At 51.6% G+C, this 20,147-nt stretch overlaps 1 protein-coding gene across 1 annotated transcript; it reads left to right on the plus strand.

Annotated features, from left to right (window-relative positions):
* Positions 1–538: 538 nt before the first annotated feature.
* FAM89A (family with sequence similarity 89 member A) lies at positions 539–18,701 on the plus strand. The gene is made up of 2 exons (XM_059395793.1): positions 539–860; positions 17,527–18,701. The coding sequence occupies exons 1-2, from the start codon at positions 576–578 to the stop codon at positions 17,788–17,790; spliced, it is 549 nt and encodes a 182-aa protein (XP_059251776.1). The 5' UTR covers positions 539–575; the 3' UTR covers positions 17,791–18,701.
* The last annotated feature ends 1,446 nt before the right edge of the window (positions 18,702–20,147 follow it).

Genomic DNA, 20,147 nt, shown 5'->3' on the forward strand with positions numbered 1-20,147 from the left:
CGCCTGGAGCGGGAGCCTTTGTCCCCAGCCCCACCCCCGTCCCCCCGCCAGCCGTCGGTCGGGTCGCATCCGACAGGGGGGCTCCCGGGGAAGCACATCTCGCCGGGAGTGGGGCAGCCGGGCCAGGGATCCGCTCCGGGAGGACTGTGGGCGGGTGAGGGGGGAGTCCCCGAGAGGGGCTGGAGGTGAGCAAGGGATGCCGTGATGGGCGCAGGGGTGGAGGTGGGGCTGGGCACGGGGGAAGGGCTGGAAGTGAGCAGAGGTGGGGGCGGGGCGGGAGTAAGGGGCGGGGTTGGCGGGGCGCCGGGACGCGGGGACAGGCTTAGTGGTCTGGGGACCTGGGGCTCGTGGGCGGCGCTGGAGGTGAGCGGGCGGGGGCGGGGGGCGCCAGGGGGGCCGGGCGCGGGCCGGGATGCAGGGCGGGGGCAGGGCGGCGGGGCGGGGGGAAGTGGGTGGGGCGCCGCCGGGAAGGGGGCGGGCCGGGAGAGCCTCTGGGCTGGAGCCGCGCGGCGGCGGCGGCGGTGGCGGTGGCCGCGGCGGTAGCGGCGGGCGAGCGCGTGGCCGGGGCGGGCGCGATGAGCGGGGCCGGAGCGGCGCAGGGGGCGGCGGATGCGTCCCGGGGGCTGCGGGTGGACGGGCTGCCCCCGCTGCCCAAGAGCCTGAGCGGGCTGCTGCACTCGGCGGCGGGCGGCGGCGCGGCGGGCGGCTGGCGGCACCTGGAGCGGCTGTACGCGCAGAAGTCGCGCATCCAGGACGAGCTGAGCCGTGGGGGCGCGAGCGGCGGCAGGGCCCGGGCCGCGGGGCTGCCCGCCAAGCCGCCCAACCTGGACGCCGCGCTGGCCCTGCTCCGCAAGGAGATGGTAAGGGGGGCTCCGCGGGCCGGGCCGGGGGCCGGGGCCGGGGTGGGGGGGTGTTGCTCCGTCCGGGCTCGCCGTCCCGGGCAAGTTCGCCGGGACCCGCGCTCTGCTCCGGAAGTCCCCGCGCCCCCCGCCGCTTTCTGGCTCTGTGGCGCCAGCGCCGAAAGAGGGGCACTGACCTCTCAGGTGCTCCCTGTTACCAGTCCTCTGTCCGCGGTGGGACCCTCACCCGGGGAGCCCTCCCCCCCCAGTGAAAAGGCAGTTTTCGGAGTCCTGCCACCCGGAGTCCGGCCCTAGCTGGCTCGGAAACCCGCGGGAGGCGCGGCGTGGGGTTCCCTCGTGGCTGGCGGCGGGTGCGGCTCGGTCACCCGTCTCCGGAGAGAGAGACCACACGGGTCGGGGAGAGGCGTTCCCTGCGGCGGGGGGTTAGAGCTGTGTGTTTAGAGCTGTGTTTTCCTGCCTCGGAGAGGCAGTGTAGACAGCGGATTGGAACAGCCCGCGCTCCCTCCCCCGCGCCCCAGGCGCAGCGTGCGGAATCCGATTACTGCGGGATGGCTCCGGCCCCAGACGGCTGTGAAGGCGGGCGCTGGGCCCATCCCCTCCGCGCGTGGGGCGGAGGCCCGGAGGCCGCGGGACAAGAACGCAGGGGTGCGCTGCCCGTCTGGGTGAAGCCCGCGTGCGTGCTTCGGCCAGTGTCCGGGCGCCAAACAACGGGGCTTAGTTGTTCTCAGTCCTTGGGAGGTACGTTTGATGTGCGTGGATCGGGACAGCCGATTTCAGGCGACGCCGAAAGCAGGACAAGGGCAAGGATTTAGGCGGCACTGAGCCCTTCCCCGGCTTTCCTGCAGGCTTAGGCTAGGCCCGCAGAGAGCTGGAAAACTTCCTTCTTCCTATGCTCTCGCTGACCCCTGATCACCTACCCCTGGCCACCCGCAGGCTTTTTGGAATCTGCCCCTTCCTTTCTCTTAGCGCAGGTTCTAAGTACAGGTAAAAACTTCCCTAAGGAAATCTAGTATATGAAAGCTGCTTTTTTCCCCAATGATAAATTTGCCAAAACCTTATCACAGAAACTCTTTAAATACGCATCTAGTACATTAAGAGATTGTTTAGAAACATTCAGTTTATGCCTCCTTTTTTTTTTCAGGAGCATATCCGTTCTGAAAGGTAAGACTTAATTAAATCTAGAAAAGGAGCCTTAAATTAACATTTTTAAAATCAATTAGATACTGTTTTCCCACTCTGTAGCTAGCATTGAAACTGTGATTTCCAATCCTCTCTGAATAGATTTTCTAAGCTGCTTACAGAATGACTTAAATTCCAAGACAACCATTTTTATTTATTAATAAACATTGACACCAGCCTTGCACAGCTAAAGAGCTGAATTTCAGTTAGATAAGCCTACATCTAGTATGTTTACGGTCTGAAGTTAGATGTAGCATAAGTACAGGGGTTCAGCGGGAAGACTCATCCTGGGTTAAGTCCCATGCTGGAACAGACAGGAAAACCTCAGGGCCACTCCTGTTGTGAAGCTCTGCTTTATAACTTGCTCTGGTGGCTTTCGAGTCAATGTGCCATTCCCGAAAGTATTTTTCTGGGTCCCCCCTGGTGGTACTGCAGAACAGTCACAACCTTATAATTATGTCTTGGACCAGAGCTCTCCCTAAGCCTGTTTGAAGCACAAGGAAAATAAACAGCCATCTTTGGTCAGTCTGCTGTTTAGCTGCGAGAAAGATAAGGAAGATAGGGCTACAGGCCCTGACAAGTCCTTTCACAGAATGTCACAGGGTCTGTTTTAAAAGAGCCCTAGGTCTGTTGCCCTTAAGAGATTACTAACCTGCGGCAGTGGGGTCTGAGCGGTAACCTAAGCTGAGTTCATTCCTGAATTATCTATGGAATGGTTTGTGTTGATCTGTTTAATTGGAAGGCCTGAGGTCAAATCTGTGTCTCGGGATATACTAGCAGTCGTGGCAGAATGTGATTAGATTAATCCCTTTTTGAAAGAGTCTGTGCAATCACAGATTAATGTGGTTAATCTTTTATTTTTATTTTTATTTTTTAAGTCCTATGCAAGCAGTGATGGTGTGGGAAGGTCTCTGAAGGCAACAGAATTTTCTCAAGGGACAAGGGCAGTGGGAAAAGAGCAGCAAAGCTGGAATAAGGGACTAGCACCAGTGTGGTAGCAGACTATAGAGAGCGGGAGTGGGAAATGCTCGATGAGTGCTGGGACGGGGTGAGAGCCTCCAGCGGGTTGGGGGCCAGTGAATTGGAAACAGGAATCTGGTGGGAGATGCCGCTCTGATATAGAAAATGCAGGAATTGTCAGTTACCTATTCGAGTCTGGGAGGTGCCTTCAGCGTTTGTATGGAAAGTGGGGGTTAGCAAAACAATTAAAAATTACTCCCAGTTCTGGAAACCCAGAGATCATCACTGTTAATAAGGAGATCTCCTGTGTAGGCACCATGTAAATGCTTTCTATACATCGTAACTTGTCTGTGCGGTGGATACTCAAAGTCTATTCTATTTATATATCTACTTAGGTATTTATCAAAGTGGGGTTAACACGGGCTGTTACATTAGTTTCAGGTGTGCAACACAGTGACTCAAGTCTGTTTGCAAAAGTGTGTTGGCTGGTAGCGTGGCTCCCATCTGTCACCACACGATGCTGTTACAATACCATTGCCTATGTTCTCTCTGCTGTACATTTCATCCCTGTGACTTACTCATTCCAGAGCGGGAAGCCTGCACCTCCCATTCCCTTTTGCCCATTTTGCTCATCCCCCCCTACCCCGCCTTCCTCTGGCAACCAGTCGCTTTGTTCTCTGTATTTATGGGTCTGTTTCTGCTTTTTGTTTGTTTGTTCATTTGTTTTGCTTTTTAGATTCCACATGGAAGTGAAATCATATGGTATTTGTCTTTCTCTGTCTGTCTTATTTCACTTAGCATAATACCCTCTAGGTGCATCCTGTTTCATATATTTTTTGAAAAATCACTCAGAATTTAACCTCGTTATGGTCATATACTCAACCAGATGTGTCCCAAAGCCCTGTGTGTGTGTGTGTGTGTGTGTGTGTGTGTGTGTTTAAGGTTTCTTTGTTTATTTATTTGAGACAGAGTCCAAGCAGGGGGAGCGACAGTCAGAGGGAGAAGCAGGATCCCTGCTGAGCAGAGAGCCCTATGTAGGGCTCAATCCCAGGACCCTGGGATCACGACCTGAACTGAAGGCAGACACTTAACCAAGTGAGCCACCCGGGCGTCCCCCCCCCCTTTTTTCTTTGAACATCAGATGATATTTTACAATCACACTCCACAGATGTTTACAGGCTGTGCATTAGGTGTTGAGTGCTGTGGAAATAGAAGGATGAATGGAACTGTCTGGCTCGTAAGGACCCGCCACCAGCTGGAAGATGTCATTTCACAGCAACAGGGGTGCCGTGCCTTAGACCTCTTCTCCGTTTTCTTGACTGGAGTCTCTGTATTAGTAATCGCAACTCCGTCTGAACTAGCTCTTGCAAAAGGAGAATCTTGACGGGCTCGGCATACGCAGAGACAGGCTAAAACAGGGCTGACAGGGCTCCTGGGAAGTCCACTGTTGTCTCCTCTTTCCCCTGCCATTTTGTTTTCCTATTTTTTGGACTCTGGCGGCTAACCGGGTTGTTTTGGCCGCGTTTCTTAGATCCAGTTTGCATCCAGTTTGGAAGGACGCCAGTGGGCCCAGCTGGGGTCATAGGGCCAGTCTGGGCCAGCTAGTTGTGACTGGGGGCAGGATTGCATTTTACTGAGATAGCGCGACCACGTGGACGGGGTGGGTGTGGGGCACTGGGGATTCCCCCAGAGAAAGGCCAGTTTGCAGAAATAGAGCTGGGGGCTGCTGGACAGCCAAACTATTAGATGTCTGTCATAGACTTCTTCTTCCTTAAGAATACTTTGCCCTGAAGGGCCCCGCAGTTTGAAAGATTCTTACCTGCTAAGCTGACAAAATCACCTTTGCTCAGAGACCTTGGCTGGCGTTTCAGATCCTTGCACGTGGCTGAAGGACACCCTTGACTCTCAGCCTCAGCCGGGACCCTGATAGGTACTTTCCTTAAAGTTTATACTAGACCCCCTGCCTAGTAGCTCTGTGGCATTAGCCCATCAAGCTTGGACACCCTCCCCAAAAATCACAAAAGCACAGACAGAAGATCCTCAGATATGTGGGAGCAGCAAATGTTTGAGGGCCGCACCCCTGGGGGTTCTTGGGTTTTGCCTCTCAAACCACAGAGGCAAGTTCTAGTAGCTTTGACTTGGAACCCTTTGTTTTCTTGCTTCCTTTTTTTTTTTTTTTTCCTTAGAACCAACAAGTAGTGGAGCGCCTGGGGGGCTCAGTGGATTGAGTTTGGCTCAGGTCATGATCCACAGGTTCCTGAGATCATGCCCCACATTGGATCTGCTTGAAATTCTCTCTCTCTGCCCCTCCCCCTTCTCTCAAATGAATAAATAAAATCTTTAAAAAAGAAATGTCAAGGGGCACCTGGGTGGTTTGGTGGGTTAAGCCTCTGCCTTCGGCTCAGGTCATGATCTCAGGGTCCTGGGATCGAGCCCAGCATCAGGCTCTCTGCTCAGCAGGGAGCCTGCTTCCCCCTGCCCCTCTGCCTGCTTGTGATCTCTGTCTCTCTGTCAAATAAATACATAAAATCTTTAAAAAATAAAAATGTCAAGTAGTTATTTTGGTCACCAACCCATGCATGAATGAGAAATCATCCACTTGGAAGTTTTGAGTGCCCGAGCGGCAGTGGTTTAGGGGAAGAATTTAATCTGATTAAATAAAGCTTGATTTCTGAGACCCACAACACTCCTCATCCCTGCGTTTTTGTTGAGAGCAACTAAATGTCTAATGAGTTTGTGCAGTGAACTGTGTTCTAGGAGATGTGCATTAGCTTGAATGGCCCACATCCCAGTGGATTTCAGTTCTTATCCTGCCCATGGAGCCAGTGTCAGAGTGAGGGGATTTTAGTCTTTAAAAGGTTTTATGGTAAAGATCCAATCCCAGTGAGGCCTAGGAAATGACATCTGGAACAAAAGCGTCAGCTACCAACATAGCATTCTTGATTGATGCCGATCACAGGAGATTGGGACCGTCTGGTGGCCTTTAATACTGTCTTTTCTGTCTTTTTGTTTTTGCTGGTCCCCAAAGACTGGACCACCTTCCCCAAAGGCTGGAAGGACTCAGGGTCCCCGAGTCAGCTTGCTGAAATGCTGATTCCTGGGCTTGTTTCTATACCAGCAGGATCCGAATCTAGGAGAAGGCAGAATTTGCACTTGTTAACAAGTCCTTTGAGAACCTGGAAGGCCCCAGCCCAGGCATCAGGAGCTTGGATTCTGTTATTAGTTTACATGATATAATTTAGGCAAGCGCTTTGCTATTTTCAGTTCTAGCCTCCCCTGTGGGGAAAAAGAATTAAATGTCACCAAGGTTCCTTTTGTTTTTGTTTTTAAAGATTTTATTTATTGAGAGAGAAAGAGGACATGAGAGAGAGCAGGAGTGGGGGGGTGGGGCAAGAAGAAGAAGCAGGGAGCCCGATGGAGGACTCGATCCCAGGACCCCGGGATCATGACCGGAGCCGCAGGCAGATGCTTAACTGACTGAGCCATCCAGGCACCCTGTCTAAGATCTTAAAGTTTTGAGGCCATAATTACTCTGCATGGTACTTGTCCCCAAGCAGACTCTCCACTGACCACTGGGCGGGGAGTCCTAAGTGGGGCTCAATCCCAGGACCTTGAGCCAAAACCAGATACCACCCAGGCGCCCTAGTTTCACTCACTTTTAGTTTTTAAAATATTTTACTTATTTATTAGAGAGAGAGAGAGAGGAGAGCACAGAAGCAGAGGGAGAGGGAGAAGCAGACTCCCCACCGAGCAGGGAGCCTGACAGGGGGCTGGATCCCAGGACCTGGAGATCATGAAATTGAGCCAAAGGCAGACACTTAACCGTCTGAGCCACTCAGGCGCCCTGGTTTCATTCACTTTTTTTTTTTTTTAAGATTTTATTTACTTATTTGAGAGAGAGCACGAGATGGGAGAAGGTCAGAGGGAGAAGCAGACTTCCCATGGAGCTGGGAGCCTGGTGCGGGACTCGATCCCGGGACTCCAGGACCATGACCTGAGCTGAAGGCAGTCGCTTAACCAACTGAGCCACCCAGGTGCCCCGGTTTCATTCACTTTTGATGTTACCTTTAAGTGAGGTTATACTTCCAGTCCCAACATTTGAAAATAGAGGATTGAAAGATCCTTTTTCGTACCATCTTATCTACTACTGTCCCAACCTATAGAGACTATAAATGAATATTTTCCCTAACTTACTAGTGTCTTGCAAGAAGCAAACCCCTCTTCTTTTCCCCCACCTGTGGTTAAAGGCATTCCTCTGTGTCACGGGAATGTGAAAGCGTTCCGCTTGTTGGCACTGTGGACACCTGTTCCCTGACACAGGACCTCCACCGAGCAGTGCCTGAGCGTTTCTGCATCTCCTTGGGCCAGCACTGCCATAGGTCTTTGAGGCCTCGTGGGCAACGAAGTTCAGGGAGGGCTGCGAATGAGGATGGTGGCCCTCGTGTCGTTCCCTGCCACCAAGCAGCGGCTGGAGGCTTTACAACAGCTCTGCTTCTGGGATGTCCACCTGAACGCCCAGGAGACTTGAGAGCTCAGTTGGAAAAGCTAAAGTTTTCACAATCCTGTGTCTGAAACCCTGCCGACGGGCCACAGACTCCACGAACAGGAAACGGCAGGAAACGGGCCGTGAGACTGGCTGGGCCAGGTATTTGCCTCCAATTACCCAGTGTCATTCTCTAGAGCCCCGACCTTCTATTCATCTCATTCGTGGCCCACAGGCTCCAGATGTTTCCAAGTGATAAGTAGGCAGCGTACGTAAAGGTTGTTCTTTCCTTTCCTGTTGCTCCTTCCCTCATGGACACTTAACACGGGGATGTACATCCTCCTCCAGGAACTTGGGAGACAGACAGACCCTTAGGCTTCCTTATGATGCTGCAGAAAACTCCTTAAAGCAGAAAACTCCTTAAAGCATGTAGCCTTTTCTGTTTTTAGGAGCGCTCTCTGCTCACTGCCCTGATTGGCCATAAGAGCAGGGGCTGGCTTCATTTTGCAGGTGTGAAATTCCCTCTGCAAGGATTCTGGGAGGAGGCCCTGCCCTTGACTGCAGAGGGTTGGGGGAGAAGGGAGAGTCTCTGTCCTCTGACCAGGGCTCTCCAGACAGGGGCAGCCTCTGGGGGACGCCAGGCCTTGTACGGCCTGGAGAGGCTGGGCTGAGGAGGATTACTGAGATCCATTTGGAGACTAAACACCATGGAAAGAGGGTGTTTGGTGTGTGCTTAGGTTATCGACTGCGCTTAGAATTGAAGAGAAAACAGCCAAATCCAACACAGTTAAAGGAGAAACTGCAAGGTGTTTAACAACCTTATAATCACAGATATGCAAAGGAAAACAATAAGGCATCATGTTTATCTAAAACACCAGTGGAGATTGAAAAGAATGATCAGCCTGAAGGTGAGAGTTTGGGAAGATAGACACCATAAAAACGGTTTCTTGTGTGTTTTTTTATGTCAGGTCTGCAAAACACCAGCTACTGATAGGAGATTTTCTGTATATTGCCCTAGAACTTGGTTTTCTGATTTTAACTTCAGATTTTCTCCCCTAACTGCATCTCCTCTTGCAGAAGGGGAATTTCAGTTATTTGGGTATTGTTCAAGGAAATGACAGAACACAAACTAACCTTCGTATGTGTGTTGCGTTCCAATGTGTTGTTGACAAGTCCGTTTTCCCCTCCAGTCTCAGCTGATTTCAACCTCATCTGTGTCCATGTCTGCACTCACTATCTTGGGCAACAAGCTTTTAAGCTTTGGTGTAAATCCTCAATGAATGATGGTCTGCCGTTTGCAGCCCCAGGGCTAGGGAGGGATTAGAAGGAAAGCATCCTTTTCTCTTCTCCCCTTCTGCAATTTCATTTTTATAAATTTATCTTATGTTACTAGTCACACAGTGAATAATTATATTTGTACACAGATGCATATTGCATATATGATTATCTACATGATAGATGATAGATGATAATATGAAATCGTGATAGAATACTATACAGTCATGGAAAAGAATGTGGTATTCACAATATGAGAAAGTAAGTTACGAAACAGTATACGTATACATTTGTATAGGTGGTTACTAGCTAAAAACCAGCTTGTGTAAGCATAGTGTCATGAGGGATGTATACTAAACTGCTAAAAGTGGGTATCTTTACTCTTTTAAACATATATATATATTTAAGAATTTATTCTAGAGAGAGAATGAGGTGGGGGGAAGAGAGGAGCAGAGTGAGAGGGACAAGCAGACTGTACTGATCGAGGAGCCCGACATGGGGCTCAATCTCAGGACCCTGAGATCATGACCTGAGTTGAAACCAAGAGTTGGACGCCTAACCTACCTAACCTACCCAGGTGCCCCTAAAAGTGGGTATCTTTAAAACAGCAGTTCTTAAAGTATGAGTCTGGAAACCCTCTCAGGGTCCATAATTATGTGGCGATCATATCAATGAATGTGATGTTTTAAAATACCACCTAAGGGGGTGACTGGTGGCTCAGTTGTTAAGCCTCTATCTTCGGCTCGGGTCATGATCTCAGGGTCCTGGGATCGAGCCCCGCATTGGGCTCTCTGCTCAGCAAGGAGCCTGCTTCTCCCTCTCCCACTCCCCCTGCTTGTGTTCCCTCTCTTGCTGTGTCTCTCTCTTCAAATAAATAAATCAAATCTTTAAAAAACAAAATAAAATAAAATACCACCTAAGGAAATAGATTAACTTTTGGAAGATCTGCCCAATTAAGTGAGTCAGTTTTTCACATTTTTCGTAACCAATGCTTGCTGTTACAAAATCATCCACAGTTAAAAGATCCATTCAAAGTGCAAGACTAATATAACAGGATGAAAAGTTCATCGGGATAGTTTCAAATTTCACTCTGCAGCCAACTAAAGGGTTGTGTCAAAAAAAGAACACCCACAATTTTCTAAAAGGCTATTACATACCCATGTGAGGCCAGATTTTCTTCATTTCCTTGAACCAAAACAACCTGTCCCGAAGGACCCAAGGCAGGAGATAAACCAGACATTAAAAAGATTTACAAAATGGCATTGTTTATAAAAATGTCACATTAGCATGTAATGGGTATATTACTTATGATTAAGTGGATCTATATTAAAGCTTCTCAGTTTTGACCTCTACTAAGGAAATGTTGTTAGGGGCCCTCCGTAGCTTTACTGAAGAGTGTAAAGAGGTCCCGAGACTCAAACACATGAAGATAGAAAGCTGCTTTAGACCATGGAATGTGGGAAGGATGGCTTATATAAGTATGAACCATTGAGATTTTTTAAAAAGATTTTATTTATTTATTTGACACAGAGAGAGAACACAAGTAGGCAGAGAGGCAGGCAGAGAGAGAGGGGGAAGCAGGCTCCTTGCTGAGCAGAGAGCATGATGCAGGGCTTGATCCCAGGATCCTGGGATCATGACCTGAGCCGAAGTCAGAGGCTCAACCCACTGAGCCACCCAGGCGTCCCAAACCATTGAAATTTTAATCTAATTAGAATGTTTTATTTTGGGGCGCCTGGGTGGCTCAGTGGGTTAAGCCTCTGCCTTCGGCTCAGGTCATGATCTCAGGGTCCTGGGATTGAGCCCCACATGGGGCTCTCTGCTCAGCAAGGAGCCTGCTTTCCCCCCTCTCTTTCTGTCTGCCTCTCTGCCTACTTGTGATCTCTGTCTGTCAAATAAATAAATAAAATCTTAAAAAAAAAGAATGTTTTATTTTTACAGTAGGCAAAAAGCGAGAAAGAATGAGCAAAGCCATTGCTTAGAGAAAATGGTCGATTGCTTTTCCTTGGCTCTGCTTAGAGCGCGGAAGAGGAAAGGGGCTTCATTAGTTGCGGTTAGAGAGAAACAAGCACATCCCGGGAGATGTCGCAGAGTGGGCTCTGTCCACGTGGATACCCTCAGCTGTCAGCAGACAAACACAACTGAAACTGCCTTACTTGGTCGAGAGGGTGTATGGGCAGGTGCAGGGCTGAGCGAGCGCTGGGCGTGGCTTAACCCTTGCAGTGCAGCTGTACAGGATGTTCTGTCTCTGAACCACCGGGGCTCTGCAGAGCCTAGTCCTCAGCCTGGTGGGCTCAGAGCATTCGCAGGAGATGAAGCAGACCGGATAGCGTGAATGCTTTTCTGCCCAGGAGAGCAGAGCGCAGCCCAGGAGCCGCGGGATGGATTGGAAGCTTGCCGTGAGCACAGCATGACAGGCCGGGACCTTCGAGGTCTTGTGGAGGTCAGTTGATACCCCTTCCCCACTGGATCAACACCCAAGGAGTCTTTCTCTTCCGTTTTCCTTTGAAAACAGTATACAGTGGACGGGTCGGTGTCCTTCTGTTATCGCGTCCTTTATTCAGAAATCAGGTTACGATGCATTAGGCCACTGCTTTTATTACATTTCGGCTCTGCAGATAACGTGCTAGACACCTTGATTAGACTTGGGGCATTTCCTGGTCCTTTCTAAAATAAATTCATGAGCCGAGTATATGCTTAGGCACTCATTACATTTTAAGAAGATAACTTCCAAGTGTTCTCATTGTAAGTTAATACATACTCGTGGTAGAAAATTCAGAAAAGCCCAAAATCAGACTCACCTGTGATGTTAGCAGCTTGCCACCTATGACAGAGGACATTGGGCATCTCCTTGGCCTGGTCAGCGGCATGGACAGGACAGACGGCCGCTCCCTGCCCTGCCCCCACCGCAAGCCGCCCCCCTCCACCTGTCAAGGGGCTTCATCTTTCAGGACCCTAACTTCCTCCTCATGACAGAGTCAATATCTGCCTCGCAGAGCAAGGGTGAGGATTTCGTATTTGTGTCCAGCCGAGATTTCTCTCTCCAGCCCATCCCTGGGGATGAACCTAGGTGTCTGGGTGGTGCAGTCTGGGGGACCTCAGACTCATGGTTTTTGGCTCAGGTCTGATCCCTGGGTTGGGAGAGCGAGCCCCGTAGGGGGTGCCATGCTCAGAGCGGAGTCACTTGGGACACTCTCCTGCTGCCTCTCCCCACCCCCAATACATAAATAAAATCTTTAAAAGAAAAGAAGTGAACAGTTAGCTAGTTGAGAGTTTGGGCTATTTCAAGGCTTTTGATAGAGCTTGCCAAGCAGTGCTCCACAGTGTGCCTACGTGATAGTTTTTACAATTGAGAGTGTGCTCATGGTTGCTGAGAAAACCGAGCCATGCAGAAGGCTGTAAATATCGATCCCGCTTTCTAGAAGCAGGTTCTGCCAACAGACCTTTCCTCCTCCCGTCAGAGGGGTGCACGGGTGTGTGCATATATAGGAAGGGAGTTCCTGCTAACATACTGTCGATGACCTGAGCTTTTGTGCAAGGCACATGGGTCGCTTCTACTGTAGCACACACCCAGCGGCTCATCCTTTAAAATGACCACCTAGTTTTTATTGTATGACTAATCCCTAAGTTTTCTAACCACGTTCCTCCTGCCTTATGTTTCAATGTAAACTTTCATGCAACTAACTTTTTCCGTATCTGTCCCCATATTTTGGGACCCCACCCCCCAATTCCCACACTACATACAGCTCACGATTCTGCAGCTTCACTGGGAATCTGTACATCCCTCCTGTCCAGTATGAAGTGGGATATTTATTATCTTCAGTTGAGGAATGCAGTGGTAGGCAGATGGATGGTCAGGTGGGGGGAAGGGCGGGTGGGCATCATTTCGGAGCCGACCTCAGTATGACTTCCTGATCTAAGCCATCCCCACACCATGCCCTGCTTCTGCCTGGCTTAGCCCACAGCCTCAGCAGGGGTCTTGGAGCAGGGTGCAAATAAGACCATTTCTTTTGACCATTTCTGTGCTGCGGGGGAGGGGTGGCAGGCGAGCTCTGTGCCTAGGGAAAGAGAGGAAAATGATCAGGAAGTTAAGCAGGAAGCCCAGACAGAGAGAGGAAGGAATGACCTTAGCAATTTAAAGCAGTGGAAACTAGTTGATTGTTCTTAATTGTCTTGAAGGTCTAGAATAAGGGCTACACATGACAGGATCTTAGAATTTGTACTTTTCTTAAAAGTACCAAGTACCTGAATTTTTAAAATCTGCTTCCGAAAATGAGCTCCCCCCCCCCCCCAATGCAGCTGTGAATCAGATCAGCTGTCCTTCAGGGCCATGTGGGAACACATCACTGAGACGACAGGCTTCCCCCAGTTGTAGAACGGGACAGTGGGGGGGGGGGTAGTGCAGAGGGCGTTCCCCACCCCCCATCCTTTTTTCTGGAAGGACTTGTCTCCATTTCTGGGTGATTTAATCACGTTGTGAAACAAATCGCAGTTTAATTCTCCAGCATGACCCCTCTCTGCCCTTCCCACATTCCCAGACGCCTGGGTCTTCAGGATTGAGAGGCTGATTTCTGGGGCTGTCATGAGTCTCTGCCCCAGCTGCAGACAGTGTGACTCTAGAAAGAGCACTCGGGGAAGGAGCTCTTTCTAGCCCCAAACTTGGGTTTGGGTCTTCTGTCAAGCAGGAGGTGAGGTTTTTTTTTGTCAATGTGGCAATGACCATGTGGTCTGGGGCCTTCTTCGGGAGCACGTGGGGGTGCTCTGGGCTCAAAGGGTTGCCTCTTCATGTCTGCCACCCCTGCAGGCACCTGCGGGATGTAGCAAGGGGCCGTCTGGTCCCCGCACGCCCCCTGCCAGGCTGCTGCTGCAGCCAGGTGTCCTCTGGGCGGGCGTCTCTACTGAGACGTGTATTCACACAGTCAGCCAGTACCTGCGTATCTACACGGCAAGACTCTGTGCTGGGTGCTGGGGGATCCCAGGGGGAGAAGGGGTCACTGCATGTGGGCTGTCCTACATACGAAGAAAGAAGACTCATGTTCTGACCAGTAGCAACAGGTGGAGAATAATAAATAGGGCAGGCAGAGCAGGTGGAGGGAGTGAGTGGCCCCTGCGACGGAACCAGAGTCCGGAGAGTGGAGGAGAAGCTGGCATCGGGCTGGGCGGGCAAGGAGGCTTTGACAGACACAGTGGGGACGGGTCCCGGACCGTCTCAGGGAGGGGACCTCCAGCCAACTGTGGCATTAGGTGCAGGTAGAAAAAGTGAAATCCTGCCTCGGGACTTGCAATGTGCTTCTAGAGAATTTAAGAGCAAGTGTTGAAACAGCCACAGCCAAGGGAGAGGGAGAAGTGTCCAGGCTGGGAGCCGGCTTGGCTCCTGCTGCGACCTCCCGCCCGCCGCGCCGATCTGGAGGATTGCTGGTAAGCTGAGGAGCTCTGGCCTGTGCCTGCAGAAGGGACCGAGAAGCTGGGATGTGCGGAGACATGTACACGTGTGCTGAGATCCCTGCTCAATCACCCTAAGCGCTTGGCGGCCGCTCCGCTGTCTGATGGGCGTGCGTGGTACCGAGCTGTCTTCCTAGGTGGGTCAGCCCTCCGTTTCTAGGCCAGCGTTGCACCTGAGGACAGGGCAGCTTTGTGAGTCATCTGTTGCTGCAATGCAGACAGGTACCCAGAACACGATCCAACTCAAGGCCTGGAGGACCTTGGACGTGGCACCTGAAGAGGAAAGGGACCCCAGGGCTTTGGGAACTGCATGTTCAAAGGACACCGGCTCCTGAGAAGCCGGTGGGGTAGTTCAGGGGCCATGGAGCCCAGGCTCCTGCTATCACCTGCCCCCGCTCCCAACCTGCCCACAGGATGAGAGTCAGACCTGGTCCAGGAACACATTGCTCCCTTCCCTCTTCTGTTGTTTTCCCATTCTTCATTTCCAAGGTGGGAAATGGGCTTGGGGTAGCCCAACCCCTATGGCTGTCCAAGTGACTCAGTAGAAATCGCTCCAGGACACTGGATGAATCTTTTCTATGATTTTTTTTTTTTTTTTAATTCCTGCGCAGTTAGCAGCCCGTGTTGCATGAGTCTGTGACTTTTTAAGCAAACACTAGTGCAGCTCTGGGAGGGTGCGACTCTCTTCACTGAGGTTTACATTCCTTGTGTTAAATCCTAGAACAGATAGGTAGACGTGACCTTGCCAAGACAGAACCTTGCAGTCTGGTTACCGGGTTCAGATCTGGATGCTGGAGGAGCCCCAGGAAACAGGAGCCAGTTCAGGGGAGGGACAGGTGGTCAAAATGGGCCAGAAGGTCGTTGTAAGAGGTGACAGGCCTGAAGGTATGGTCTGGAGAAGACAGATCGTTTCTTCCGGTGGGGAGAGGTGGCAGAATGAAAATTACCTTCAAATGTGTAAAAGGCAGTTAAGAGGGAAATGAGATGTGCGGGTCTGCAGAACGGTTCCACGGAGCATCAAGGGCCCTAGAACTACAGACTGGGAAATTTTGGCTTTGTGCAGGGAAGTGTTATGTCTGCCTGGAAATGAATGAACTGGTGTGGAAGGGTTTGAGGGTGTGAAAGGGAGACCTCTGAGGTCCTTTCCTACTCGAGAGTGTATGGTGTCTACCCTGGTCCCCAAGAAGCAGGTCTGCTGGCTAATTGTCATCTGGCTTGACTGTGCTCGGGTGATTCCCGGTCAGTGTTTGTGATTGAGTTGGGGTAGGAGGAACATGGTGCCCCAGGGTCACTGCTGTTTCCGGGAACCCTGCCTCCTGGTAAGTCCCATAGCGGCCAGGCCTTTCCAGGTCGAGATTCCACAGGCTGACAGCCTGGAGAGAATCGTGAACGTAGTAACCACCAGAGCAGCTGTTACTCTTTCCAGGAGTCAAACAGGATGTCCACGGTCTCACACTCGTGCATGGGCGAGCCGGCATGTGGACCCACTTGGGCAGGCTGTGGGGCCCGAAAGCATTCTCCCTTCCGTGCTTTTCTGTCTGGCTGGCCTGGAAGTCGGGGGTCACAGGAGAATACATACAAGTGACCCCGGAAGGGCAGGGATTTGTGTCGAGAATGCTGGGTTGTGTGCTGGAACTGGGCATCGGCATGGTCCGGGTATTTTTTCCAGCCCAGATGTTGGGAACCATCTTTCCTTCCGGACAACACACGCACACGACCAGTCGGGACAGAGAGTGGTGGCATCTGACCCGTTTGTGGCAGGCCTGGGCTTCTCTTTGTTTGCCGGTGGCTTTCCCTGTTAAAGGTTTACTTTCGAGAATGGGATGCCATTGAGCTGGTCTGCCTTCCCAGACCCTGGACGTTATGGCAAAACACACCAAGTCAGTGGGGCCTGGTTCTGTTTCTATGGTGTGCTCGGCTGTGGGAGAGGGCTGCTCTCTGCTTGGCAGTCTAGTGTGGTTGGAGGCTGTGAAGAATGACTTGGTGTTTAACACCTATCTTGTCACGAGAGGATTGCCGCCTTCTGGACCCCAGCGTCCCCTGTGTGAGTCTCGTGCGGCAGACCTCGTCGCTGGGGAATTCTAGAGACCATAGAGCTCCTCTTTCTCTGTTTTCTGCTGCACGTTCCCATGCTTTAGCCCTTGACTTGCTACCCAGTAGCATTTGATGACTGTTGGTGAAAATGGATGGATCTCTCAGTGAATCCTCCCTGTACCCCATAAGAGAAATTATGATTCCCTTTTGTCATCAACCAAGGGGTAGAGATGATACGTGACTTGCTCAAGGGCCAAGAAGCAGAAGGCAGGTCTCCTAGCCTCTGGTGTCGAGTCTCTCCCCTTGCCACTGGGAGGGAGGTTGCTGCCCCTCACCAGAGCTCAGTAGCCTTGTCACCTGGGACCCCACACTTGCCAAACCGGAGGCTGCGTGGTTCACAAGAAACACGGGTGATTTTCATGCGTGTGCAAGTGTCGGTGCCATCGTCTAGGCTGCATTTCCAAGCGGATTAACCCTTCTCTCTTTGAGATTGATGGAAACAGTGCATTTCCTGTGCTGACTTGGCCCTATCCTGAGGGACTGGCCATGGCAGGAGGGAAACTTGAAGATAAGCAAGTATGTGGCTTTCCAGCATTCTTTGTTCTGTCACCACTGGTGAAAGTGGTTCCCAGGAGACTCTGTGCACTTCTTCAATCGCTTGCTCTGGGGAGTGATGCCCCAATCATCTCTGGGTACGACTGACCTTGTCCGGAGGAGAGGGAGTCCAAACACCACTCTTGGGAACCCGGAGGCCGCGCTGACCAGAGGGCGGGGGCTCCGGGGTGTGTGAGTGTGTGTGTGTGTGTGTGTGTATGACCCTGACCTGTGAGCCACTGTCACTGGCAAGGGGACTCTTGTTCCCAGGGAGTTGAGAATGATTGTGGTATCAGGGAAGGCACATGTGGGTCCTCTCTGAAACTGATCCTAGCGAGAGGAAATGACAAACTTGCCTCTTGGCGTCCAAAGTGAAACCAGCTGGGGCCACCCGAAGTAGGAGTGCTGCTCCGTGCCTTCCCAGGGCGTGCCCGCATGCCGGGGTAAACTCCGCAGGCCGGGGCCCGCCGCCCCGCAGGTGTGATCCCTCCCTGCCCCACTGAGTCACGTCTGAGGTGTGGGCATCCCACAATTAAGGTTTTCTCAAAATTGGAAACCCGAAGCACTGGAGTGATGCTTGGAGTCATTCACTGTCTGGAAAGAATGTGCTGGCATAGGCAGACGGCAGGCTGAGTGTCCCACTAAAATTAAACTCAAGTGCTGACTTCTCTTTTTTACCTCTCCACCCCTTCCCTTAAGGTCGGCCTGCGACAGCTGGACATGTCCTTGCTCTGCCAACTCTACAGCCTCTACGAGTCCATTCAGGAGTATAAGGGGGCGTGCCAGGCTGCGTCCAGCCCGGACTGCACTTACGCCCTGGAGAACGGCTTCTTTGATGAGGAGGAGGAGTATTTCCCGGAGCACCACGCCCTCCATGAGGGGAGGGAACGGGGCCCCCCAAGGGACCTGTCTCTGCCTGTCTCCTCGATCTCCGGCAGTGACTGGATTCTGGAGTCCATCTAGAAAGGGATCTTAGCAGAGGCCACTGCTGCCCACCGGACACACTGTCAGCCTCAGCTCCCTCTCGAGGAAATCTCCTTCGCTCCTCCGTCGTGGGCAGTCGCTGGGCGCGAGAGGCCAGGGCTGCCAGCTTAATTTGGAGGACACCCGTGGCAATCTGTCGCCAGGGCTGGAGTCTCCGCCTGGGTGGCCTTGAGGTGCTCAGCGACACTATCGTGCAGAGACCATCCTGCCCACGAGTCCTGTCAATGCTGGGACCCTAACAGGAGGATTCTGGGGCAAAGGCCCTCCCAAAGATCTTTCCCCCAAGACGACTTTTGCCGGTTACTTCCTTGCAGGCGGTAGACGGTTTGCTGCTCTGCTGTAGGAACTGGCTCCAGGCTGCAGACTAGGAAAACTCCCACTTCGCGGCCCCCTTCCTTCTACATCTGGCAGCCATTCTTGCTTCCGTCTTGTGAGCGTTTAAGGCTCTTGGTTGGGCTTTCTTATTGCCAGCTGCATTACTAATGGTCCCAATGACTCAGTGAAAGCTTTGTACCAAAAGAAACCCCCCCCCCAAAAACAACAAAAAAAAACCCTAAACATTTTAGGTCACACCAATCAACACCATTCTCTTCAAAATCTGGATCCTTCTTTGTCTATCCGATGGTGGAGGAGGGAGGAAGAGAACACGGAGGCGTGTTATGTTGGCAGAAAGAAACAGGGGGCACGCTCATATGGGGTGTCATTCACTGTAAGATGGCAAACTTTTGTTCTGGAAGGTTCTCAGTGTGAACTAGTCTATTAGAAAGCAGTCCTGCCTCTTCCACTCGACACAATGATCACCTTAAGCCTTAATATATTTATTAAAATCTTTTATGAATGCTTTACACTTTGTAGGTTAAAAATGAGGATAAAATGCTACCCCCCCCCGACTGTAGTTGTGTATTATTTTGGTCTGAACTCTGAATCATCCAATTTCAGAACTTGAATGCATGGAGTCCAATCAACTACTGAAAGAGAATAATTTATTTTCTTGCCAGGAGAGATCTGGAAGCAGCTTCTCTTGTTCTACTGACTTATTCTTGGTCGTGTTTTCCACGGTAGCCCCCATTTATAGTTAGCTCTCAGTGCTGTTATGTCTCTGACTGCTTCAGACCCCCTGCCCTTCTTTCTTTTGATGTGATAATTACTTATTCACCACCTTTGGGGTCCGAGAGGAAGTAAAACTCACCCTCACGGGCCAGCATGTGGACAGCCTGTTCCATACATGACCGTGTGTTGGGAACTGGGCTGAGTACAGAGAGGGAAGAGCATTCCTGCTGTTTTCCTGTGTTGAAAGTAGTAGTTCGATGAGAGATGGCAGCACATCGCCTTTAGTGTGTGGCCCAGCTGTGCAGGGGGCGCGAGAGCAGTGAAAGTGATCGGACCAGGTGACGTCTGGTCATCTTCCAGAACCTCGGACAGTGAGAGGTTCACGCTTGAACCTTGGATCTGCTGTGCTCAGCCCTGGCCACTTGGGGCAGGGAGAGGTTTCAGAAGAATCTTGAGCGTGGCTCAAGAACCTCCATCTTTGTTCTGATTTAATCAATAAGGGGTGACGCCTGGGTCTCTGCATGGTTCGAGAAGTCCCGCAGGAGAGACTAACATGGATCCAGTTACCACCTAGTGTCCGGGCCGGCCCTCGAGGAGGGCATCGTGGGACACCCAGGAGAGCTGCCGGCTCTCCTACTCCACCCGGACCTATGGAGCATCTTCCTAGGACGGCCCGGTGGTCCTCTCACACGAAGTTCAGGGGGCGCTACTCGTGTCCACGCGGGAGGACGGTACCATCTCCGAGAGGGAAGCTTGCAGGGCTGGCTCAGGCTTGGGGGAGCCCCCACATTGAGAATGCATGGCTCCCTGGGTCTGCTGCCTCTGGGTTCTTCTGGAACCACAACCCTAGATTCATAGTGCCTTTGGGTTTTGGGGTGCTCGTCTCATTACGAGATGGGCCATCAGAACTAGAAGTGGAATAAATCAAGGCAAGCAAGGGGCCTCTCCTTTGCTGGGGGGGGGGGGGGGGGGCTGACACATTCCTCAGCCCGATGGTAAAGGGGCATATAAGCCTACCACAGTTCTTAATACACCATCTGAAGTTCATATGCACTGCCCCACGCTTCCTCTCACTCCAGACAGAGTGTACTGTTGTAAATGCAGCTTGGTGAGAAATATTAACATTATCCCAAACCATAAAATGTTTTCTAATACACTGTCCTTATGAAGGTCCATTAGGAAATAAATGCGCTGGTGTCCTTTCCTGCTTCCCGGCGTACATCGTCCCCTCTGAGTTGGAGCCGGGACTGTTCCAGGCTCAGCGGCCAACGGACATCCGGGCGGGC

This window comes from Mustela nigripes, chromosome 4 (genome assembly GCF_022355385.1).
Source record: "Mustela nigripes isolate SB6536 chromosome 4, MUSNIG.SB6536, whole genome shotgun sequence".
NCBI lineage: Eukaryota > Metazoa > Chordata > Mammalia > Carnivora > Mustelidae > Mustela > Mustela nigripes.

What these genes read in the sequence shown, in the direction of transcription:
- FAM89A (XM_059395793.1), top strand. Translation starts at nt 576, where the DNA reads ATGAGCGGGGCCGGAGCGGCGCAGGGGGCGGCGGATGCGTCCCGGGGG. An exon ending in CCCTGCTCCGCAAGGAGATG is followed by an intron (nt 861 to 17,526) that starts GTAAGGGGGGCT and finishes CCTTCCCTTAAG; the next exon opens with GTCGGCCTGCGACAGCTGGA.